General features: G+C 43.7%; 3 protein-coding genes across 5 annotated transcripts in view; all 3 read right to left on the bottom strand.

Annotated features, from left to right (window-relative positions):
* Positions 1 to 1,156: 1,156 nt before the first annotated feature.
* On the bottom strand, positions 1,157 to 11,136 carry LOC310695771 (rab11 family-interacting protein 1-like). Of its 2 annotated transcripts, XM_083480725.1 has the most exons (6): positions 10,819 to 11,136; positions 8,361 to 8,449; positions 7,631 to 7,677; positions 6,717 to 6,894; positions 4,675 to 4,939; positions 1,157 to 3,654 (listed from the first exon to the last, which is right to left on the bottom strand). In XM_083480725.1, exons 1-6 carry the CDS (start codon positions 10,861 to 10,863, stop codon positions 3,490 to 3,492), a joined length of 789 nt encoding a protein of 262 aa, XP_083336851.1. In that variant the 5' UTR covers positions 10,864 to 11,136; the 3' UTR covers positions 1,157 to 3,489. The 2 variants fall into 2 exon arrangements, with proteins under 2 accessions (XP_083336851.1, XP_083336850.1); XM_083480724.1 differs by lacking the exons at positions 7,631 to 7,677; positions 8,361 to 8,449; positions 10,819 to 11,136 and adding an exon at positions 7,232 to 7,612.
* The window catches only part of RAB11FIP1 (RAB11 family interacting protein 1), a 47,404-nt gene continuing 22,594 nt past the window's right edge, over positions 1,157 to 25,966 (bottom strand). For both annotated transcript variants that reach the window (XR_014520202.1, XR_014520203.1), the window contains one exon: positions 1,157 to 3,461. The gene's annotated coding sequence lies outside the window, so the exon portion shown is untranslated. The remainder of the gene's footprint in view (positions 3,462 to 25,966) is intronic.
* On the bottom strand, positions 12,233 to 17,991 carry LOC310695749 (transcription factor IIIB 50 kDa subunit-like). The gene is given in 6 exon segments (XM_083480655.1): positions 12,233 to 12,716; positions 12,720 to 13,068; positions 13,778 to 14,099; positions 15,387 to 15,446; positions 15,633 to 15,795; positions 17,879 to 17,991. Coding segments are annotated over 5 exon segments (1,221 nt in total). The 5' UTR covers positions 15,787 to 15,795; positions 17,879 to 17,991; the 3' UTR covers positions 12,233 to 12,380.

Raw genomic sequence — 25,966 nt, 5'->3', positions numbered from 1 at the left:
AAAAACACATCTTGCTAGATTATTACCGGCATTTTTGTGTTCCGTTACTTCCTTGCAGGAAGAGGGAGCCTGACCTTAGCCCCTGCGCCATATTCTGGAGTGGGCTTCAAAAATGATTTTAGAATTTGCTCTCTAGATTTAAATGACCGCCTTTTGAGTCTTCACTCAAAACATTTACAAGGGCACCCTTATGGGGTTCACATTTTCTCCTAAGCCTATTTAATTTCCACAACAGCTGCACGCTGTACACTTTGGATGTGAAGCCTTGTCATCAAACAACAGGGGTGGGTCAGGGGAAGGAAAAAGGCAGGAGTTATGAAAAAGTGGTACAGAAATTTAATAGAAGGTGTGCCAGAGAGACAGATGGGGAGATGGTAGGAAGAGACTGCAGAGTGGAAGACACGAGAGAAGGCAAAGAGCTACTGTTCAATGGTTGAACACATTTTGCCTGCAGAAGGTTCAAATAAGGCTGTGAATGCCCCTTTCTTGAACCCCTGGAGAGCTTCTCCCAGTTGGCATAGACAATTCTAAGCTAGATGGATCAATGATCTGTTTAAGGCACCTTTCTATTTTGCTAAGGGAGCACTTGCAAAGATTCTCCCAGTGCTCACTGACTGGTTAGCTAAGGAGGCAGAAGGGGAGAGGAAGCTTCTATGTAAGAACATAAGAAGAAGTCCTGGATCAGACTAAGGCCCATTTAATCCAGCTCTGTTCTCATATCGGCCTACCAGATGCCTATGGGAAACCCACAAGCAGGATAGGAACACAGTAATACTGGAATTTACCAGCCAAAATCTTTGCTGCAAGCCTCTCTCTCTATAAACTTGCACAATCTTCAGTGTTAATTAAAACTACACTATCTTTTCAGGTTCTTTCAAGCCTACCAATTCTAGGATCATTGAGGAATGTCTGCTTCTTAAAACCCATAAGGCTTAATGTACAAACAGCTCTCACAATAGAAGTTTCAGTTGCATATGAAGCCCTTTTTCTTTCACACTTTGGAATCACCATGATGGAATCCAGTCCTTGTACAGCAGAGAATCATTTCTATCAGTATGGACTAAGGAACCATTCTGATATAGCGTGCAATAATGTGGATTGTATATACAGCATTCTTCACTTAAAGTTTGTGAAGATAGGCAAAGAAACACAAGTGTTCTCACAAGTTTAAATAACTTTATTTTTAACATTTCACAAGGATGAAGGTCTTCGTAAAAAAACCAAAAACACAATGGGATTAAGTACCAAGAGTAACAAGGCAGAATATAAATATACATTCAGATCCTTCAACATTAAGCACTGAGCAAATGTTTGCACAAGGGGAAATATCCCTCACAATGTACCACACTTTTCACAAAATTCAGCATTTCGATGTCAGGATTGCGTAAGTCACAGATACCAAAGAGAAGGCACAGATTGCAAGGTATCCTTGCTGTGTATTGCCCAAATCTCATCAAAATGTATACAACTGAGCAGACCTTTATATGAAGAATGGTCAGCAGATTTGGGCCCAGTGAGAATACTCCCTCTTGCATGTGGCACATTGTGTTGCCAGCTGCAGCCCCGTGGTCCCTGGAGATTTTAGGACAGGTTAGAAACTAGAAGATTTTCACCATCTGCTGGAAGCTGGTCCTGAACTATTTCTATTAAAACGGTCAACGCTATTTGTTACTAGATCCATTCCTACTGAATATGTATTAAACACAAATGTCCACTGTACTTTGGGACCATATAACCATCAGGAATAAACATTTTCTAGTACACAGTAAAACTGTATTTCAATAAAATACTTGTTCCCAAAAGCATGATCCTGTGTGCTTATGGCTCCAGCAGGAGCCAAGAGACATGAAGCCTCTTAAAATAAAGTTTTTAAAAAGCAATTTGGTTCTTTTAAATGAGATATACTAGCTTTAAAAAGATGCCCAAGCGTCTAGATGCTGGTTTTACACGCCAGAAGTTTGCCTTTACAGACTTTATGGTCCAGCTATTATGGAGCCACAGATATCTGAAAACACCACAGGCCCTGGAGATTTTAGATACGGTAAACAACAGTTCCTCCCCTTTCAATCACCTGAATTCATTGACCTAGTTGAGGAAAGGTGACAGCATCAGCCAGAGGATTTCATCAAGAGAATTAGCACTATGCAAGAAGATCGACAAATCTATTCAACAAGCACCACATTCCATGTAGGGCAACAGGAACATGGAGTCCAAGCTCACAGTCCAAGTCTTATATTCAAACCTTACAGTATTAATTTTTCTACCAACCTCCAAACTATGTACTTAGGGCTCTCATTGCATAAATATTGCCATGTCAAATGAGGAATAAACTAGAGGAACCACTTAGCTGTTCCTATTCTTTGGTGTTTGCAAATGAGATTGCACAGTATCAAGAGCAATTAAGAGTGCACCATTGAGAAAAAGTCAAGATGTATGGGTGATATCGGATCATGTCATACTAAGAGCAGGCCCACAACAATCAAGAGTCCTTAGTCATTGATTACAAGAGGTCTACTCCCATGTATGACTTGCTTAGAATCAACCCCTCTTTGATTACCTGAGAAGTTTATAATCCAGTGTTGTGACTGAATACAAAGGGAGGGCTGAAGAGATATTCAGTGCCAAGCTCATCCCTCTTGAAAGTGCATAGGCAGAAAATGAAGAATGGCTACAGTCAAAAGCATGAAAATTAATCCGTCCACGTCTTCAGACATCACTTTGATTGCTGTTTGGCTGCCTGCATTTGTAGCTCAGATTTTCAACAAAATATTTTTTTTAATCACAGTTGATCTGACTGGAAGCCAAAAGTGCATATACAAGCTTACGCTTGCAAAAAGCCATGCTTTACCTTATAGTTGCTATCTTCAAATAGTTCAATTTCCCATACAATGGTCAATGTGGATTTCACCCCAAATGCCTAGTGATGGTGGATGTATTGTTTTATTAGGAAACCTACAAAAGTTAATCCTTTGGAAACTTTAAACTCATATACTGGGCTAGTGCCCCATCCAGAGTAAGGGACCACGATGTAAAGGTACCCTTTAAAAATTAAGGGGCAGATGGAGATACTGAAATTAATAATTCAATCTTCAACCCAGGACTAAGATCCATAAAAAATGAAATCAGAAAAAGTCTCCAGTTTTTTTAGTCTGCAGCAGAAATCATATTGAAGTAATTCTGACTATTCACATCTTCCAGCAATTTATGCAGCAGCATAAACAGAATCTTTTGTAACTGAAGAAAGTGTCGTCTGTCTACAGAAACTGTTCTATCATACAGATACAGAAACTGGAACCAAAAGAGGCACAGTGAGACATTGCACACATACAGCTTTGTGCTAAGCCTCTCTTATGGGGTTGAGAAACATGTGGTCATCCAGATACCTCTGGGCTCCCAATGGCCATCTGTGAGGAGGATGGGAGTCGAGTCCAAGCACATTGGGAGGGCCAGATGCCCTATGCCTGCCCTACTTATTCCTCCTAGTTGGTTTCAGCTACAAGGCAATGCATTCAAAAGCTGCTCAATGCAGTCTTGCAGCTCCCGCACCTGCTGATCTCGCTTTGCAATGACATCTTTCTGCTTCAAGACCAGCTGGATCAGCTCGCTGTGTGTCAGCTGGCCATAAGCGTAGGCGGGATCTGAAGGATCATATTTCTTTAGGAAGGAAGCATGAACAGGTTAAAGTCATTTTGATATCAAGAACTGTTGCAAGGATGGCGTCAAAGGATCAGAAAGAAGCTATAGAAACCTTTGGTTTCAGGGATTACTGGGGAATCCCAGGAATGATTTCAGGGCAAAGAGGTACCATATTTTTCGTCCTATAGGGCGCACCGGCCCATAGGACGCACCTCGTTTTTTTGGGGGGGAGGAAATGAATAAAAAAAAATTATTCCCCGCCCCCCGCCGCGGCTGCCGCCCCAAGCCTTGCGCACACCTGCCCGAAGCACGGGGCACCCTCCGGAGGGCTCCGCGTGCTTCGGGCTGCAGGCTGCCGCCCCAAGCCTCGCGCACCCGGCGGGACCTCCTGCCGGGCGCGCAAGGCTTGCAGACACTCGCCCGAAGCACGGGGAGCCCTCCGGAGGGCTCCCCATGCTTCGGGCGACAGGATTTCAGGATTTGCCAGTAAGTACTTTTATGGCATGCAGACAAATGTGCACACACCTGCCTTCAACTATTTCTTCCCAGTAATAAACATGGAAAAGTGAAGATAAGACCCTCCTCATAACATGCAAAAAGTACTAAATAAATACAAAGCAGCAGCAGTAGTGGTTGTTTCAGTTAAGTGATAATAATTCAGGTTCTGTGCTCAAACACCAAACAGATCATTTGCAATATTAGTTGGAGGCACTAAATCACTAAACCTTGCTTATCTGAAAACAAAAATCCCTTTCAGGCCAAAGTCCTTTGGTGAAGATAGCAAGTTTTGAGCCTGGGGAATTCATACCCACTCACAGATCTAAACTTGTGTCAGTAAAAGGCTCAGAAAATTGCCCAGATGGGTAGGATAGCAGGGGCAGGGGGAATCGTACAACTAGAAAACTTGAACACATTTCTGTCTCCAAACGACTATACCCCTTTGCAGTTTGTCTAATCCCGCCAATAAATTTACAAGCTTCCTAACTCAGGGCACAGACCACCCAATTAGGTTTTAAAATATAGTATGTCTTAAATTACCTCTATATCGGCTTCATTTTGGTTACCCAAGATCTTTTTGGGATGTGTTTCAGTCTGCCTCTCACCAGTCGCCTTTTTATCTGCTGTCAGCTCTCCCCCCTCAATGGAGGACCGTAACTCTGTGGAACCATCTCCACTCCTGGACAAATCTCCAGAAACTGCATTCTTTTCAGTACCCTGGGAATAATCACCTAGCTGCTCATCATCTGAACCCACTTCTGGAATAACAGAAAGGGTGGTGGGTTTGAAGTGAAGCTTGTACCGTCTGTATAAATAAAGAACAGCAAAGGTTCAGCATCAGGGGCTTAAATATTTCCTACCCACCCTTTTCCCACAAGGCCTCAGGGTGTGTTACGTATAAAATAGTTAATTTTCAGTTCAAGCTAAACAGAGTCAGGTTCTCCATGTAAGCAAAATGCCAGATAGGTCTGTAGACTGATATTAATGGCATTTAGCCAGCAAAGTCCATTTTCGAAAAAGAAAAGAAAAAGTAAAGGGGAAGAGGAAGAGAAGAGAAGAAATAGCCTATTTTAAAAGGAGAACATGCTGTTATGAAATAATTTATCCATATTACCACATGAGTCTCAGAAATAGTTACTTTGGAAGCATCATGCAAAGATTTCTAAAATGCTAAGGACGTCACTCCTGGAACAGGGGGCCTTTACAGATCTGTGATAAGAAACTGGTAGCCGGCATGCTACCAGTATGTTGGGCATGTTCCCAAGATGTCTAGAAAAAGTTTGTTTTCTCATCCAAGTGAATATTCGCAGACATACTAACACAGGCATAGGCAAACAGCCCTCCAGATGTTTTGGGAATACAACTCCCATCATCCCTCACCACTGGTCCTGTTAGCTAGGAATGATGGGAGCTGTCAGCCGAAAACATCTAGAGAGCCGTTTGCCTATGCCTGCACTAACAGAAGATATAATTACAGCTACCTCGCATCTTATGCAGTGGTTACATTCCTGGCCATTGCACATAAAAGCAAAATCGCGTAGAGCCAGGAACCCTCAGAACCAGGTGTCTCGCTTACCTGGTTCTCAGCAGGCAGCACGAGGGCTCTAGCATGCTGCTCTGTAATGCTTCCTCCGCTCTCCATTTGTTTGTTTGTTCTGCTCCACCCCAACCCCCGGCCCAAATCAGCAATCACGTAGGTAAAATAAGCATTGCGAGTTACCTATATTTCTATTTCACCTTTTCTGTCACAGGACCTCAAAGCTAGATTAAGTGTGTCATGTGTCACATATTTACAGACTTTTGTCTAGAGCTTCATGGTTCTCAGTTAAGTCCTTGGAAGTGTGCTTCAATAAAGGGGATTACATTCTCTGCTAGACATCATTCCATCCTGGAGGCAGAAGAGGGACTGACTCGCTCTCTTTGCCCTCCCCTCGCAAGAAAGTGGATCATCTTTGTTCTGAAGGCAGCATGCATTGTCATTTCTCTCCTTTCAAGAAGGCTAGAGACAGAAACCCTACAAATTACCGTATTTTTCGCACTATAACACGCACCAGACCATAATGCGCACATAGTTTTTAGAGGAGGAAAACAAGAAAAAAATTATTCTAAACGAAATAGTAGATATATGATTTTTGTGTGTTCATGCTGTGGCCACAGACATGTGATCTGACAGTGAGTTTGGAGTAGCCCAATGCAAAAATCCTGAGGATCCATGTGGATCCATGCTTTGTAACCACGGAGAAGGGAAGGAAGGGGAACTATGGATCCTCTGCTCACGACTGCAGCAGATCCCCCCCCCCCCCCCGCCGCCGCCGCCACCCGCAGGCATTCGCTCCATAACACGCACAGACATTTCCCCTTACTTTCTAGGAGGAAAAAAGTGAGTGTTTTGGTGCAAAAAATACGGTACCTGCAGAGTTACTAATCAACTGAAACCTACACAGGGCATGCCTGCCCTATCAGGAGGAAAGTTCTTACTCAGCCTGTAAAGTAAATATTTTCTATGACATACAATGAAAACCACTGGGTAGCAATAGCCTTAAAGCATGTCAAGATCTCAAAATTCATTTCTCAAGACTAACCTTGGCCTGACGCGTTTGGTCTGAGATGGTTTCACAGAAGCTGAGTTTTTTTCTGGCTTCTCTTCTGCTGAGATGTTTTCATCAAAAGGGTTCAAGGATGCCTTTGTGATTCGGAGGTCCGCAGTGCTGCTCTTATCTGAGCTATGACCTCTTCTGTGACCCTCATTTGTGGAGGGTTCTGAAAAGAAAGAAATCAGCATCAGAATAGTGAAAGCACAAGTCCCAATACTACTGAAAATACTAATACCTAATCCAGCCCTAGATCAACTGATGGCTCTTAACAACAGCAGTACACTGAGACCCACCTGCATCCTCCCATTTACAACTATTAGGCACAATCATGAAAACACTTCTGTTTCTTCACAGCTTCCAAGCACTGTCTTTAAATAATACAAGAAGTCCAGCTTTAACTATTATGAAGAAATGGCACATTTTACTACTTAGCACACTTTGTAAACTACACAACTGTTAAAACATATGAGAAATATATTCTCTTTTCAATAGACAATACTTACTCTCTGAAACAGGAGTTAAAGTGTCATCATCACTATCACTCCATCGCGATGAAAAGTCACTGGGATTAAGTCGAACTCTCTCTGTAACCGGTTGGAGAGAAGATAACACAGACATGGACTGAGAGAGGTTGCTTTTCTGTAAACCACGTTTGGAGAATAAGGTCTTGAACTTTGATTTTTTCTTTTCTTTCTCATTTGACTCTTCCTCACTGTCAGCTGGGGAGTGACTAATGCTAAGAACCATAGCTGAAGCTGTGTCTGGCAATCCATTGCCTCGTTTCCCCTTTAGCTTGTCTTTCAGCTTGCCAAATGGTCTCCGTGACTTATCTTTCATGGGCAGATCAAACATGCTGGCTGTCATGTTGCTCCTCATGAATTGGATATCCACCTCAATCTCACCTCTCTCTTTTTCCTTCTTTCCTGGTTTGGAGTGATGCCTGTACCATCTGTACAAATAAAGAACAGCAAAGGTTCAGCATCAGGGGCTTAAATATTTCCTACCCACCCTTTTCCCACAAGGTCTCAGATTCTGTTACGTATAAAATAGTTAATTTTCAGTTCAAGCTAAACAGAGTCAGGTTCTCCATGTAAGCAAAATGCCAGATAGGTCTGTAGACTGATATTAGTGGCATTTAGCCAGCAATTTCAATAAAGGGGATTACAATCATGTAATAATTATAAGCAAACAAAACAAGTGTTTCTCCAGAATTGCTTTCTGGGGCCTCCCCCCAGAGGATCACCGAGAACCATGCCAGGAAAGGGTTAATTTTGTACTGTAAATTTATCCATTGTCCAGGGCAATGGGTTCCCCCAAATATTCATATAATTTTGCAGGAAGACACAGGAAAGGCTCTGCTACTAAGCCGAGTCCCATGATCGCTTAACAGCTCCACCTAACCTGTGCTGTTATGCTCTGGTATCATGCAATATCAGCAGGCCTTACTAGTTCATGAGTTATGGTAGAACAGCTCCACAGCATGACCTTGTCCATTGCCAAACAGCTACCTCTCCATTTAAGGTTATGCCATGAAGACATCTGCATAAAAGGTATCAACAGTCAGAGGAACTCTGTAGAATAGACTGTTTCTGCACTAAAACCCAAGATGCATGCCATCTTAGTGTGTCTAACCTTCTTACTCCCTGAAAGGCACAACATGAACCAAGACAAATTCTGCCGAACAGTCTTGAACGGAGCGGGATACAGCAGAGGATACAGAGCTAGAAAGAGAGAAAATGAGAAAGTCATTACCAGGAAAGTTTTAGAACAGAAACAGCAGCTTATGTACAAAAGCATGTAATTTCTCCCAAAATATTGAATTTTCCGACAATATTTTCAGAAAATTGCATGCCTTAAAAGCATACATATCAAAACAGGAAAGGAAACAAAAGAGAAGAACTAGAGGAGGGAAAAGCACTAGAACACAAGTGAGCGATTTTCTATATTCACATTTTAAAAGCAGTACTAGATAAATTGCTTGAATAGCACAATGTGGCTAAAAAATTTTTAATTCTTACTCACTGGTTTAAACCTTATACATAAAATGGCATCATGAGTTTTAGTCAATTAACCTACTGAATAATTTGTACAAATATAAAACAAACTGTTCTGAAGCAAGCATATTTTGTTTTAAAATAATGCATGTGTTGCAGCACACATCTTAGAGAAAGAAATTCTTGCAAACCAAGATTTAAGGAGAAGACAAAGATGCCAACGTTTAGGGGATTCACGATTGGGAGATGGACCTAAAGAGTTTAGGAGGCTCTTTAAAGGAATTAACTAAATTTGTATCGGCTACTCGCCTTGACAACTTAATGGAACTTCCATGTTCACAAGCATTAATACCACTGAATATCAGTTGCCAAGGCAGCAAACTAAGGAAGAACTGTCAGTTCCACACCCTGCTTGCATGTTTCCTGGATGCATTGAGATAACCGCTATCCAAAGCTGGACACAAATTATTTTATTTAATAGATGTTTATTCTTCCCTTTAGCTAAAAGTAGGTTGTTAGGGAAGTTTACAACAATGGAATAAAATTAAGTATGCCAACTACTGTGATCCAGCAGGACTCTGCTCAGGAAAGGTATCAACAGGATACTTTACAAGTTTTTCAAAGCTTGCCTGCTTATTTAATACCCACCTTCTTCTCCAGTGAGCTCAAGATGGCATACGTAATTCTACCCCTCCTCATTTAATCCCCATAACAACCCTATGTTAGACTGAGAGCCAAGGTCAGTCAGTGAGCTTCATGGCTGAGCGGTCACTTGAACCCTGGTCTCCTAGGTCGTAGTCTGACACTAACCTTCACACCACACCAACTCTTTATATTATGGTGTAGCACATTATACTGCTGTTTATTTCAAGTTTTAATAAAGTGTTTTTAAAAGTTTGATCCCACCTCTGCTTGCAATGTTTGCTTATTGCATTTTTGCCCCACCCTTACTTCAAATAACTATGTATGAGTGACATACATAGTTCTCATTTCCCCATCCCATTTCATTCTCACAACAACCCTTGTGATTGATTAGACTGAGTGCGACTCGCCCGTGGTCTCCCAGTAAACTCTATGGACAACGGTGGAATCTTTACTAAAAGTGGCATTTTTAATCCATGATCCATCGTGTTAAGAGCTTAGCTTTTGCTGCTGTCAGATAAACAGCTGAGATGAATAATTCTCATGCAGCATGCTGTTTGACACCTGTTTGGACATGTGGACCTTGAGCCTCTGACATACATAGGTAAATTGCACCTGGAAATGCCATTTAGTCAGCAGGAAGTCAACATCTTCAAACAGAACTATGGACTAGTAAGGGACCTTGGATGTCATCTAGTCCAATGCCCAACGGATTCAGTGCAGGAATCTTGCAAATACACAGCTTCCTAAGCAAATGGGCATCTAGCCATAGCTTAGAAACCTTCATAGGAGGAGATCCCACCACTTCCCAAGGCAGTCTGATCCGCCTCTGAACTACTCATACACTTAAGAAGTTTCTCCTAACGTAAAGTCAAAACCATCTTATTTAAATGTTTTCAGTCATTGCATTTACATCTGTCATCTGGAGTAACATAGAACAAATCTGCTCCACCTTTTGCATCACAGTCTTTCAGTTACTGTATTTTTCGCTCTATAAGACGCACCAGACCACAAGACGCACCTAGTTTTTGGAAGAGGAAAACAAGAAAAAAAATATTCTGACTCTCAGAAGCCAGAGCAGCAAGAGGGATCGCTGCACAGTGAAAGCAGCAATCCCTCTTGCTGTTCTGGCTTCTGGGATAGCTGCGCAGCCTGCATTCGCTCCATAAGATACACACACTTTTCCCCTTACTTTTTAGGAGGGAAAAAGTGAGTCTTATAGAGCAAAAAATACAGTATTTGAGAACTATTCTCCTGTCTCCTCTTAACCTTTCCTTCTCCAAGATAACCATGCCCAGCTTTTTCAACTGTTCCTCATAGGACTTGGTTTCCAGACTCCTCACCATCTTTGGAATATGCTGTAGTTCAGGGGTGCAGAACCTCCGGCTCACAGACCAAACGTGACCCACCAGTCCCATTTGCCCATGAGGCCAATCTGGAGAAGCCATGCTCACCTGCCCAATAAGGGATGCCATTAAAGTAGGCTCCCATTCAACCATCGCTCCTACTGTCCAAGCTGCAGCTCATTGAAGGCTTGCAAAAGGCTTTGAAAGCAATTCCGTGAAGCTCCTTTTGATCTCTGACATAAGAGACGGAAAGGAGGAATGCAGGGAGGCTTACAAGGCATAACACTGCCGAAGCCTCTTGCACTCTGGAACCCCAACATGGAACCCTACACAATTTATGTTGGCAGGTAGTCAAGACAACCCACTTGCCAACATTTTGATGTCACAATGGCAGAATGTGATTTACATGCTGGTTGCCCCACCCACACGCCAGAAAGATTCCTACTCTAGTTTGTCTATCTCCTCCTTAAAATGCACCAACTGGAACTGGACAAAGTACTGAACCCAGCTAATCCTACATTGACACAACACTCTGGCGCATTTCCACTCTCTCCCTTCGAAGTTAAAGCATGCCCTTATCCGCATTCCTTCAGAAGTCCTGCTATGACTGCCTAAATAAAGAAGGAGCGAAAATCAGATGCAACGGGTCATATTTAGGAGGCCTCTCTGGGCAGCGCCTGGCACCAGCTCCCTCCCTCCCTCCGCGCATGCACCCCACACCCCAGCAGGTAGACTGCCCCTGGTAGCGGGAGCTGCACCAAGGCCCCTCGCTCGCTCTCCCCTCACCGTGTGCATGTAGGGACAAAAATTAACTAAGCAGCTCCATTAATCAGGGCAACTGACTCAGCACCTATCTAGTGACACGGGCATCATGTTCAGGAACCACCATACCATGTTCTATAAAGAGATGCTTGCAAAGCCACAACTTTTCCTTCTGGATCTAGGTTTAAAGCATGCATGCCTGAAACAACTTGCAATTAGATTTTTACACTTCTCTTCCACTCTCTCATGCCTAACTATGAGGACCATAAGTAGACCAGACAAACATTAATTCAAGTCAAACGCCAACTGAAAGAGGTATTTGTTGCTCAGGCTGGCTGACTGCCTCCACCCAACCCTTCAAGAGTGGATACTACTTCTCACCCAGAGATACGCATGGAAGCCTGCCAATCTTTACACCAAAAGTTGTCCTAAACAGCATGCAAACCACTGCAATGTGGCCACTTCCTATACCTCTTCTCAGAGTTGAAGGAAAATAATCAACCTCGCCAACTAGTTCCTAGTGGTCCCTACCAGTAACCAAAGTTATCCAAGCCACCCAAACCTGTCTTTAATTATTACCACAGTAGGGTGGAAGGAGCCATGCCTGAAGGATGCGGGAGATTCTTAGTGGGACAGGAGAGCTGGGGGGGCAGGGGGCGGGAATCACATCTGGCAACCAATGAATCCCTTTGCTTCAGACAGTACATAGGTAGACAAGTCTAAAAAGCCCAGGACACAAATTTTCACAATCCTCTAGTGGTTATGATGGCTCATTTACCAGAAGTAATGTATTTAGCATTAACTTTGGAAGTGTATACTCTATTCTTACCAAACTTAGCCTCCTAGAGATAATATGTATCAGAAGGCTATTGCTTGCACGCCTGTCTGAATCACTTGCCGCTTTGAGGTCACAGGCACGCTTGAGCCTTGCTAAACATCTCCTTTTCTTCTGGAGTCCGGATATACTGCTCTATTTCACTGTCTAAAATGGGCTCATCCCCAGTGATAGCAGAATCTTCAAGGCTTAGCTGAGGAGTTCGTAGCCTCTTTGCGGGGTTCAAGACACAGGGTGGGAGCAAAGGTTTCCGCTTGCTGAACTTCTGCTTCTCTCCTGAAAGGGAGGCCTCTTCTGCTGTTGCAGCGCTCTCATCGATTAGCTGCAGTGGTGCAGCTGCTGAGTTTTCTAGGTCACGGTCTTCCGTAGTATCCACGATGCGGAAGGCAGCCTGTAGAAGGTCACCGATTTACTTTGCCACACTCCGACGGTCCACTTTCAGCACTCGCAACCAGCCCAGCTGAGAAGCCATTTGCAGGAGGATGTTATGCAGCTCCTTCAGTCTCTGGTGGGCTGGCCGGGGAGCCTCCATAGCAGCAAGCTTACAGAACTGAGAAAGGGTGCAAGTGAGGCAATCGACAGGCCGAAGAGACTGCCAAGCCAGGAAGGCTGCTGCTGTCACTATGGGGATGGGGTGCCGGCCGGTCACCAGCCACGTGTCGCTGGCAAGTTCCACCATCTGGATAGTCCTTGCCACCAGCTGCTCCTTTTCTTCCACAAACTTAGTCGGGACGCTGGGTGAATTCTGGAAAATCTTGAAGCTGGAAAGATGAAAATCAAACAAGCCATTTAGATAGACTGCCTTGGGTTGGGAGATGTGGCAGGATGGAGAAGACAAATAGAAGAAAGAGGAAAATAAAGCATTCTGTGAAAGGGCAAAGGGCAGAAGGCCCTGCATTTTCCAAGGACACCAAAAAGGCAAGCTGAGCAGCTTGAATCAAAAAGGCAAGCATCTTCCATTAACCAGCACTATATGGACAGGGCTGAATTGACACTTATTCCTAACTTGTGCTCAACAAAATTCTGTTTGTTGGCTTCTTGCCCTTAATAATAATGGGAAGGATTTCCAATCAATTACGGGATTGGTAGCAGGAGCAGAATTCACAATTCTCAGAATTATTTGTTTAAAAAAGGAAGTTTGCTGCCCCTGTGGCTAAAGAGAAAAGCCTGGACCTGCCTGAAGTGCCTCAGATGAAATCTCAGAAATCAGGGAGTTGGAGTATACATGCACATATGAAAATACCCATTTCTTCCATGATGGAAGCACACAGCACACACAGGGTTCCTACATCCAAGCACTGACCACACCCATCCCTGCTGAACTTTAAGAAGCTTGCTGTTTCATCAGCCTTCCAATCAATATACCACACAGTCCGTATGATACTTGTAAATTCTGTCTCTGAAATATGGAAATTGCACACCAACTTTGAGAAGTATTGTCAAGGAAAGGGCATAAGAACTTCAACATACCCGTTTAGGTGGGTTTTCACCATATCCATCAAGCTGAGAGTAGGCACACCCAGAGCCAGTTCCTTCAGGAAGCGTAGATAGGTCTTTGCAAACAACTCCTTGTCTCCATAGAGTAGCAGGCAGACTGTGCCCATGGTCAGGGGCCAGTTGTGCTGGCGGCAGGTCACAAAGACGCAACAGCCCACAAGCATCTCCTTCTTCTCCAAGCTGACTAAACTGAAGCAGGGACGTTTGATTGCCTGCTGGTAATAGGACACGGCTGTATCTTCAAACAGAGAAGGAAGCCGCAGAACTTTGCAGAGATCCCGAACACCTTTGACTCCTGTGGGGGAAAATACCACAGCAGTACTTAAGAAATGTTTCCACATCAGGGACGCGGACTTATAAAAAATATTGGGGGGGCCCGGGAAAGCTCATGAATAATAAATAAGCTCATGAATATGCAAATAAAGTGGCTCCGGCCCTAAATAGGGCAAGCCACGCCCCCCAGCCAGCCGATTGGCTGGCTGGGAGGTGTGGCCAGTCGGGATTCCCCTGTTCTCGCGGGATTTCCGGCAGTGCCTTGGCAGTGGCGGTGGTGCTGCGAAGCAGCGAGGCAGGAGCCCCCGCCATTAGGGCGCGCGGCTGGCTGGCGAAGGAGCAGGTGGGGAGGAGGCGGGGGACGGCGGCGGCGCTCTGCTGGAAGGGCGCCCGAGATTATTGGGGGGGCTGAGCCCCCCAAAAAAATTTTTTGAGGGGGCTCGAGCCCCCTCAAGCCCCATGGAGTCGGCGCCTATGTTCCACATACACATTTATCAGTGACAAATCTAACCGCAGGGTAGGTCTCTGCCTGTATGAAGCTGCCCATATACTAAGATAATCTGTGGAGGCTCTGTTTCACATGCTCCCACTTTCAGAGGATAGATGGGTGGCAATCATGGACAACATATTTTCAATTGTGGTAGTGTAACTGGAGTGTCCAAACCAAGCCTACTTTGGCTTTTTTTGGATATTATGGAGAACTTTTTCAAATGAAAGTCTTTGGGGGCTCTAATTGAGAATGGCTGTTAGTATTGCTGTTTCAACTTCATATTTGATTTTGATTTAGCTTTTAGTTATGTACTGATTTTTATTTTTTGCAGCTGTACACACAATTGTAATGGCCATTTAATGGTAATGGAAACAGACTGATCTATGGTTAACCAGTTACAGATAGGTAGCCGTGTTGGTCTGCCATAGTCAAAATAAAAAAAATTCCTTCCAGTAGCACCTTAAAGACCAACTAAGTTAGTTCTTGGTATGAGCTTTCGTGTGCATGCACACGAAAGCTCATACCAAGAACTAACTTAGTTGGTCTTTAAGGTGCTACTGGAAGGAATTTTTTTATTTTGACTATGGTTAACCAGTCTGTCAATGATTCAGGTGGGATTTGATCAGGCAATCAAACTGAACTGTGGACTCTAAAACTCGAAAATAGGTTGTTTTGATGTTGGTCCCACAGCAAATAGGTAAGACTGTTTTAAAAATGCAAATTTCTCTTTGCTTTTAGAAAGTGAAACAATGCAGCTCTTGTGGATGACAGGCACATTAATTTCCACAAAGCATCAACAGAGTAATGCAGAATACGTACCTCGCTGTACACAACGGCTCGTTTGCTCATTCTGACCAGTACTCCGTGAATATGTGACTTCTATGAGATAAAAACACAGGTATCAGCCAAACTTTGGTCCAAGCTCTCAAACATGCACCCATTTTTAAACTGTTGAATGGTGTAGGGCCTGTCTATATTTGAGAACTGCTTGCAAGTCATATCTCAAATCCGATGTCTTTGTAAGATACAAAGAGTTTTGAGCTATTTTGCTATTCTTAGCCTCACCTTGTAAATGTTCTTCATCAGCATATGTGGTTGTGAGAAGCCCTTCAGTCAGAATGAAGCCACAGTCTGCGCACACCAGCTGGTTCTGAGCATAATGAGAGTCCTCTACAATTTCCAAGGAGCCACAGTCTGGACACTTCTTTTGGCTCGACATCTTAGCAGCCTGAAAGCATAAATCAGGTCCACAGTTGGTTACTGATATTTTGGTATTATTTAATTACTTCCATGTATTACATTTACCGTATATCCCACCTGTCCTTTGAAGAGCTCAAGGTGGTATAATGGTTCTCTCGCCACCCAATTTTTATTCTCACAACTCTGTGAAATTAGTTGTTTGTATTACTACTACTGGGACGCGGATGGCGCTGTGGGTTAAGCCACATAGCCTAGGACTTGCCGATCAGAAGGTCGGCGGTTCGAATCCCCGTGACGAGGTGAGCTCCCGTTGCTCGGTCCCTGCTCCTGCCCACCTAGCAGTTCGAAAGCACGTCAAAGTGCAAGTAGATAAATAGGTACCACTCCGGCGGCAAGGTAAACAGCATTTCTGTGCGCTGCTCTGGTTTGCCAGAGGCGGCTTGGTCATGCTGGCCACATGACCCGGAAGCTGTACGCCGGCTCCCTTGGCCAATAAAGCAAGATGAGCACCGCAACCCCAGAGTCGCTCACGACTGGACCTAATGGTCAGGGGTCCCTTTACCTTTATTACTACTACTACTACTACTACTGCTACTACTACTATTATTATTAATTGAGTTTATATACCATCCTATACCCAGGGCTTTCAGGGCGGTTTAAAGAACAGTATCAACCTAACCAGTTGGAATTGCCCACAGAATTGTTGATTTTTTTTATCATTTACTAAGTATTAAAGTATATCAAATTCTATTCAAAAACCACAGTCACTGCCGGGATGTTAGAAGACATAATAGGACAAAAAGTATGGAGAAGATAGAAAAACAAAGTCTTTTTATTTCCCTCAAAATCAAGGTGTCTCCTAGTTTGAAGGCCTACCATACTCTCACATTTGAAAAGTATCATCATAAAATCAGTCTGAGAATTCTACAGTACAGCGTTACATTTCTGAAAAGAGCTACAGAATGCAGTTTTTCCTCTCGCATTTGAAGCATCACCAGCATTTCCATTAGAGTTTGGTGCTAAGAAAACACCTAGCACCATGAACACTTTTCTGGTGGCCTGGCAAGACTTGCCCCACACCCATTCGCTAAACAAGTGCTTCATAATTTTAAAAAAGGGCACGGAGACAAAGTTGTTGTGGAAAGCTCCTCCTTTGTTTTTCCAGAGGCTCCTAAAGGCAAGTGAATAATGCCAGGGCAACCTGGAGTGCGGGAAAGGGGAAGAGATGTGAACTGCTGGCTGGTTAGGGGACACAGAAAAAAGAGGGGGAAACTGACTTGTGTGATTTCGATAATGGTGATGTAAAAATTGGGGTTTGGCTTTTGCTTCCCAACTCCCCATGGGAATCTGAGTCCCCTAAGTCCATGATCGGCCAGAGAAGAATGGATGGAGGCAGATGTTTATTTTTCTGTTGCAACAGAGTCCCCTCCCCTCCTTCCAAGGAGGGGAGAGACCCTCAACAAAAGTGTGCAGGAAGCTTTAAAGACTTTTGACATTGCCCAACCCCCTAAGCCAAAGACCACCCCAAAATCATCATACATATATCATTGGAGGCGGTCTACAGCAGAAACCCTGCCTAGCAGGATACCTGATAATGGTCGCCGATTGCATTAGCTGGGCAGCCTGGCCATTCTTTTGTGATGGTTATTACTTTAGTTCCTGAATCCAGGTCACAGGCTCACCCTATTCATACACAAATACACCCTTAAGACAGGATTTGCAAGCGCAAAGGCAATGGGGAGGCTTTCCCTATTTGCCTCCCTCACTGCAGGTGAGCATTTGAGGTCACTGAGAGTCAAAATGGCCTCAGGATTGCTCTCCCGTACTATTTCAGACACATGGTTTATATATAGAGATATGTGTGCATTTATGAATATTTAGTCTATATTTGAGGCCTTAGAATTCTTATAACAAGGGAGAGGAGGAGGATTGCTGGCGGTGCTCGCAGAATCAGCGGCAGGTGAAGGGGGTTTCTGCCCACGCCACTCGGGGCTTGCAGGCCCTCCAAAAAAATCCCACATCCCCCCCCCCAAAAAAAAACCCAACAACCCGGCTTGGCTCCTAGACAGCCACCCAGGAGCCTCTTTCTCCCTTTTCGCGGGCTGACTTACCTTCTCGCCGCCGCTTTCGCAACACCGGAAGAAGCCGGGGGAGCTTTTTCAAGAGGGCACACGCTCCTTCCGGGCAATCCCCATGGCAACGGGGCAATCGGGCCCAGACGCGCCCCAACGCTAAGCGGCCTCCGGAAAGAAACAAGGGAGCACAGGAGAAAGGTTCCGCCAGAGCCGCTCAGCTCGAGGGCGTTAGAGAAGCGGCGAGACAGCCTTTTCGCAAAGGCTGGAGCATTTGTGTCTGGACTGAGGGGTTGTCAGATCTCCGGGAATGAGCTGAAGTTCCAGCCTTTTAAGCTCCTTTTCTCGGAGTTTTTTTCTTGGAATTTAATAAAAATAAAATAAAAAACAACACCAGGACCAGGAAAGCTGAAGACTTCCTTTTCCATCTTTGTAGTAAACCGTCTGTTAGCAGCCTCCCTTTGCCTCATTTTGCCTCATTTTCACCCCATCTTTCCTGATCTTTTCTTTGCATTTTTCATTTAAAATAAGTTCCCCTTGGAATACTTTTGAGTGGGTGAGACCCTAGCTCCTTATGTAATAGGGGGAAATATTAATATCAACACTTAGGACTGGAGACATACTCTGCAAATCTAGCCATGTTGACTCAGGTTGTAGCCTTAATCTGGATTCAACCAAAATCTACCTTTCTGTGACTTAAATCTAGTCTTGCCCTCTAGGGAAGCAGAGAGCAAGTTTCTGCCCTATTCTTTTAGGGTATTTCAAGAGTGCTATGTCAAAGTAATGTCATATTCTGGATAGAACAATCAGACCGATCATTTAGCACTTTGATAATAGCTTCAGTGCTGTGCAGTTCCGCATGCTGTGGTTGTGAAACTGGCACCACATTTCCCAGACCTGATAAAAATAATCCTAGCAGCAAAATGCTTCCACTTTGGCGAAACTGATGTTTATTAACAGTCAAACAGCTAAAACCTAAACCATTTGGTAAACCTAAAACATGGGTAAACAACAATTCTTGCAACAGCAAGTGGAACCTGAAAGTTTTACTGTGGGGATGTGACTGCACATCTGTGCTATGGGACCTGTGGCATCTCCAAGAGAAGTATTGTAGCACCCTGCTTGTGGTTAACGCTTAGCTGGAATGAAATATTCAACGCAGCAACAGAGAAATTAAAAAAATAATTTATTTGTCAGACAAATAAATAAGAGGCACAGTGGTATATGGTTACCAAGCTCTGGCCTGGCCTCCTGCCATAATGGCCAGCACTTATATTCCCTTAATCCACCCCCCTTTGTTCCTCCTGTGGCTGCCTCTGTTCAATCAGCCTGCTCGAATTTCCTATTGGCTGATTGCTATAACCAATCACAAAAATACACTCATATCCTCCTGTCCTTATATGGAACACAAAGAGCTATATATTGTTACATCTATAAATGACAAATAAGTATTAATATATCTTACATGCGTCTCAACAAGGAATCTTAATTACCAGCTCACCTCTTGCCCCCCTTGCCCTATTGCCTTCTAAAACAAATGGTTAATAATTTTAAATTTTTATCTTGAACAGATGTCAGAGACCTCGGGTTCATATTCTCATGCATCATCAATGAAATATCTCCTTTTAGAGGTCTTTAAACAAAGGTCTGACAGCCATTTGTCATAAGTGCTCGATTGGCGTCTTCTTGTCTGACAGGGGGCTGGGCTGGCTGACTTAATTTCAGGATAAATCTAGCATTTCTTAAATCCTTTGCATAATTACATTTAAGCCAGGATATTTCATACATTATCATAGATAGCTTTTTAGAAGGATAAACTTCCTAAAAGTAACAAGGAAGGAACAGTTTACAGCCTCAAAATAAAATAGGAAAAAAAACCTTTTCCCCTGTTCACACTTCCCCCCCTTCTCCAGCCGGTTTGTTTTCCATGTGCTCTTGGCCTTTTGACCTTAGGCTCAAGTTTAAGGCACATGGTTTTATTTTACTGTTTACCAAACTCTTAATTATGTTGGGTCCGTAACCTTGCTCTTCAGCCTGTAATTCCAGCTTTTACGACTTTGAGAATTGTTTTCTGCTATCAATCAAAGGGGGGGGGGGCCTTGTCTAGGAGGAAAAACATTGCCTGTGTCCTTTAAACAGCTGGCCTTCTTGCTTGGCATGAAACTTTTGAAAATCTTTAAACTCTCTCTTTAATTTAGGAACCTGATCAAGATATTAGCCAATATATGCCTTGATTAAAAATGCAGTCTATATTCAGATGCCACAATCCCCCCTTTCAAGCTCAAGGACCTTGCTACCAAGCGTCCTTGATAGCTTGATCTTCCTGAGTAAAAGCTCTATATAGTGCCATGATATGAGGTAGAGTTTCATTTGAAACCATCTTGCTAATTGTACTCCTAAAACATGAGATGATACATGGCATCATACATAAAACCATCACTACTGTCAAGAAAAACAAGCAAGACAATAATATCCCTTTGACATGTGCTATACTCTCCATCTTTGTGGCCAACACACGGATTGCCTCACCATTATCAGAAATGTTAAAGCAACAGGCATTCCCTGTCAAGTTCAAGACTCCACACAGGCCTCCCTGCCTGGCAAGTACATAATCCATTCCCATTTTCAGCTGCAAAATGGGGCTCTACTTTCATCCAACTGTTGTGCAATAAGTCTCAAACTCTGGGCCGTTGCATTGGTTACAAGTTCCACTACTGCTTGCAATCGAATTATTCTGTTTAGATTATAAATAGGATCCCGTGCCCCTTGTATGAGCTCACCAGGATTCCAGGAGGCAGGATCATAATAGGCTATAATGCGCTCTGGTGGCCAATCATCAGTATCGCTCCAACTTTGGGTACTTCCTCCTGCTATATGAGAAATATACTAGTGGGCAAAATCCACATTGGTGGTAATACCCATCCCAGGAAACAAGTCCCACTCCATTTGGAAGGGAGTTTCTTGTATGCCCATTCTCCACATATCCACCACAACCATCGGGTCTGAGGGTTTTGGTATGTGGAGTGCATAAGGCGAAATATCACAAGAGGTATAGAGTTCACAGTGCAGTATGTTAGATTGCCTTTCTTCTGTCACAGTTATGTTCCATACCACTTTCCATGCATGAATAAAAGGAAGTGCACAGGGCAAGGTATTCCGAGTTCGATAGGTAGTATCGTGTGCCCAGGTATTCTTAATATTATCCCAAGTATAGTGACAATGAGAAGAGCCTATCATGGTAGAATCAGCTGCATCTGATGATTTATGTACACAGAATTCCCCTTGTACAGGTATAACTCGTAATGGTTTAGTTGAGTTCCATCCGGGGAAATTCTGTACTTCTGTTTGGTGTGGCATTTCGCTTACCATACCAATGGCATTTAATGGTATTGGTAATAGTGATAGCATAAATATTAGTCCCAATATAATTCCCCCAGTGACAGGAATGGGGAACCACCAAGACCAAAACATATATCCCAAGGATCCCCAATGTGTAATATCTCTGATAATTGTTCCACAAGGGGGCAGTCAATCAATTGTATAAGAGAATCTTCCCTTTCACAGCTGCTGGTTCAGACGCTCCTCAAGCTTCAGGCGTGCGCAGGTCAGCCAGCTTCCAGGTTTGTGGCTGCAGCAGGCCGGTCGTCTAATGTTGCCCGTGACCTAGCCCGTTCCCCGTAGGGCTAGATACAGGGGTTTTTGGAGAGAGTCAGTTTTAAAGGATTAGAGGGGTCACCTTTGCACGTCCAACTGCCTTCGGACTTCTTCAAACGGGAGTGATGAATCCAGGGGGTCACCTCAGCTACCTTCACCGCTGTTGGAGTAGAGAGCAAGACGGTGTAAGGTCCACGCCACTTAGGTGCAAGTGGATCACGTTTCCACTCTTTCACCCATATGCTATGCCAGCCTGGAGCTGATGAATCGGCTTGGCAATGCTGCACGGCGTGCGCTCGAGGGCCCACCTGTTAAGATAAAAAACAAAACAAAACAAACAAACACGGGAGAGAGACAAAAACACGGGAGAGAGATTGCACTTGTCCCTGTGTCACATGTTCTCCTATTTGTTTGAGGTCAGTTGGAATATCCTGAACAAAGGAGGGCGGCCTCCCATACAGGAGCTCAAAAGGTGACAACTTAAGTCTTTTTGTGGGTGTGCACCGAACACGAAACAGTGTTATGGGTAACACGTCTACCCTCCTGAGACTTTAGACATATTAGTGGGCTTCTGGCATGCCCTGCAGATACCTTGCACAAGCGTCTGGCGATAGGTGGTAAGCCTGGCCAGGTGAATTGCATTGTTTGGATCCCAATTAGGATCTTCCAAGGGAAAGTTTTCCTGGAGATGACGGTCAATATTATAAATATTTCCCACTCTGGCCTGCTCACGCAAATATATCTGTGCCTTTTCAATTATGTCTCTCCTTTCCTCAGTGGTGAAGAGAGTATTCAGGAGCTGGCGACAACCTGTCCAAGTAGGACTATGAGTATTTACTATTGAAGTTCACCAAGTCCATCATAGCCTGAGGTTTTTCTGCGAAAGATGGGGTGTTTTCCAATTCATCAGATCCGTAGTTGTGAATGGAATGTACTGGAGGGGCTACTACGTGACCTTTTTCTTCGCTTTGCTCTAGGGACCTCAAATCATAGGGGATGGTATTTGTCCCAAGGCGTTCTTTTAGCAGCTTTATACGCCCGGCTGTATTGCTTGCTGACCGATTAAGGTCTCCCTGTAACTTCTGTAATAATTCTCTAGGACTTGGATGTACAGGGGTTTGGGGTAGGCAATCAGTTGTTCCACTAAAGGAGACTGTAGATGGAGTTCTACTGGGACTCACAGGTGGAATAACCACTTCTGCTTGGGCTTCATTATAGGACTCCAATGCCTCCTGAAGATATTTATCATAATCTATCAAGGAATCAAGTTCTGTGACTCCAGCCCCATTATTCATTCCACTTTCTTGCCTTGGGGTTACAACTGGTGGAGGGTTTGAATTTATTTGGCAAGATTCCTTTCCTAGCTTTGGCTTTTACAGCCAATAATTTGCATTGTTGGACTTTGCATTCCCTTATCCATGGAGGATTTTTATTTAATGTGCTCAGCCAAGAATCTATATATGAAAATTGTTCTGGGCACCCTCCAGTTTCTTTGGCGATGTTAGACCAAAGTTTGCTTACTAAATTTATATCAAAGGTTCCTTGAGATGGCCATCCAATATTTTGTTTTGGCCATTCTAGTTCACATAACGTTCTCAAGCGTTCTGGCGTCATTTTGACTCCATATGCCCCTGAGAAGGCTTTCTTAAAATTATTTAACATACATTCAAAAGGTGTATTTCCCCCCTTTGAACCCCCAACTCCCATTGTATGGCCCTGTGAAGTATCCACTCAGTCACTCACACACACACCTTACTGGTAAACGAAGTAGTACTCACTCCACACTTAGGTCAGCTACACATTGTACTTTCTCACACATGCAATGCGCCAGATACTTCACCACACACTACCTCCCATTCTTCCCTTTTCCCTACACCAGATCACCATCTGATGTACCCAGCCACCTAGCGTACTCAGTTCCCCTTTACTGAGACGCAGAAGTTTGATCAGGACTTCTCTTCCTCCCAATTAATTGGAGGGCCAAAACCCCTTAGTGCACTTACCCTTAGCTGGTTCCCTGTTTATTTCTCTGGTCCCCCCCGGTCCGTCGCCGTCAGTGGGCAGGGTATCAGACAGACGAGACTGCTGCGTTCCCCTGGAAAAAATTTTTCCAGTGCGCGCTGGGTAGGCACAGTTGTCCTCTCTCTTGTACCCCGCTCAGTGAGGCGAAGGGGCTGCGTTCCAGCAGACCACTGATCCGAGTCGCAGGCACCATAAAATGTAGCACCCTGCTTGTGGTTAACGCTTAGCTGGAATGAAATATTCAACGCAGCAACAGAGAAATTAAAAAAATAATTTATTTGTCAGACAAATAAATAAGAGGCACAGTGGTATATGGTTACCAAGCTCTGGCCTGGCCTCCTGCCATTATGGCCAGCACTTATATTCCCTTAATCCACCCCCCTTTGTTCCTCCTGTGGCTGCCTCTGTTCAATCAGCCTGCTCGAATTTCCTATTGGCTGATTGCTATAACCAATCACAAAAATACACTCATATCCTCCTGTCCTTATATGGAACACAAAGAGCTATATATTGTTACATCTATAAATGACAAATAAGTATTAATATATCTTACATGCGTCTCAACAAGGAATCTTAATTACCAGCTCACCTCTTGCCCCCCTTGCCCTATTGCCTTCTAAAACAAATGGTTAATAATTTTAAATTTTTATCTTGAACAGATGTCAGAGACCTCGGGTTCATATTCTCATGCATCATCAATGAAATATCTCCTTTTAGAGGTCTTTAAACAAAGGTCTGACAGCCATTTGTCATAAGTGCTCGATTGGCGTCTTCTTGTCTGACAGGGGGCTGGGCTGGCTGACTTAATTTCAGGATAAATCTAGCATTTCTTAAATCCTTTGCATAATTACATTTAAGCCAGGATATTTCATACATTATCATAGATAGCTTTTTAGAAGGATAAACTTCCTAAAAGTAACAAGGAAGGAACAGTTTACAGCCTCAAAATAAAATAGGAAAAAAAACCTTTTCCCCTGTTCACACTTCCCCCCCTTCTCCAGCCGGTTTGTTTTCCATGTGCTCTTGGCCTTTTGACCTTAGGCTCAAGTTTAAGGCACATGGTTTTATTTTACTGTTTACCAAACTCTTAATTATGTTGGGTCCGTAACCTTGCTCTTCAGCCTGTAATTCCAGCTTTTACGACTTTGAGAATTGTTTTCTGCTATCAATCAAAGGGGGGGGGGCTTGTCTAGGAGGAAAAACATTGCCTGTGTCCTTTAAACAGCTGGCCTTCTTGCTTGGCATGAAACTTTTGAAAATCTTTAAACTCTCTCTTTAATTTAGGAACCTGATCAAGATATTAGCCAATATATGCCTTGATTAAAAATGCAGTCTATATTCAGATGCCACAGTATTACAAGACACTCTCTTCCATTCCTCGACTAACTTGCACAAGCCCTCCACCTTCAGCAACCCTCATAGGAAGGAATGGAGGACTATAGAAACTTACATATGCACACACCATATACATTTATGAGCCATGCACTGCACACAAGGGAATTTAATGCTGCGTTATTGTGAACAAAATATGGATGAGCAAAACTCAAACCAGGAGATGGCGCCCTTACTTTACACTTGGAGCTCTCCCTAAAAGTTGTTACATCGCTTTTCTATAAATTTGCCCATTGAACAAAGGTGTTAACCAGCTTAAATCTGATTTTTGTTGCAGCAGGGGACCCCAAAATTCCAAAATACAGCTGAAGCTCTAAGATGCTGCTACACACAGCATCTATGAGAGTGCAGCAGTGATGGGCATTCAGAATACAACAAATTCATAAATGTTCTCATTTAAGCAATGCTTGAAATCTTGGAGGGCAGGGGGACAAGGGACAAGATTTTTTGAGGTTATAGGTGGAGAGGCAGTTTTGCACCAGTCCTGGCCTCTTCTGATAAACAGAAGCACAATTATGCGAGCAACAACAAAAAAGCAATGTGTTGTATCCAACATTAGACCTACTGAGAGTAGGCCCATTGAAACGAATCAATATGACATATTCCCAGCATAGCTGTCAACTTTCAGATTTGAAAATAAGGGATCAGCAGCCTCACCTGTCCCAGGCACTCCTGTATTCCACTGCTTCCCCCAATTTGGCCAAACTCATGCTGGTAGCTTCGAGAACACTGTCCAACCATCTCGTCCTCATGGTTCAATGTTACTAGTGAGCAAAGCTACCCAGTCAGGATTTGAATCTTGGTCCTAACTATTGGGGTTAAGTTTCTATTTAGCTGTCCCATTAATACTGCCAAACCGTATCTCCCATTCATCTCTCAGATCCCCTTGTAAATCTAAAGTACTGACATCCTGCGTAAAAAACTTCCCTAATTACACATTGTGTGAAGGTAAGTGTGTGAAGCTACAGCATTCCTATTATCCGCTTAAGTGACAGTCACTCTCTCCCTCTCTCTCTCTCTCTCTCACACACACACACACACACACCCTCCGAGCCAAAG

This window comes from Podarcis liolepis (genome assembly GCF_965112155.1).
Source record: "Podarcis liolepis genome assembly, chromosome: 16".
Lineage (NCBI taxonomy): Eukaryota > Metazoa > Chordata > Lepidosauria > Squamata > Lacertidae > Podarcis > Podarcis liolepis.
This window is presented reverse-complemented; position numbering and strand designations above follow the sequence as displayed.

Coding starts and splice junctions, on each gene's coding strand:
- LOC310695771 (XM_083480724.1), bottom strand. CDS start 7,604: ATGAGGAGCAACATGACAGCCAGCATGTTTGATCTGCCCATGAAAGAT. Junction 6,895..7,231: donor TTTAACTCCTGTTTCAGAGA/GTAAGTATTGTC, acceptor CTTTCTTTTCAG/AACCCTCCACAAATGAGGGT. Junction 4,940..6,716: donor ACCAAACGCGTCAGGCCAAG/GTTAGTCTTGAG, acceptor TTATTTATACAG/ACGGTACAAGCTTCACTTCA.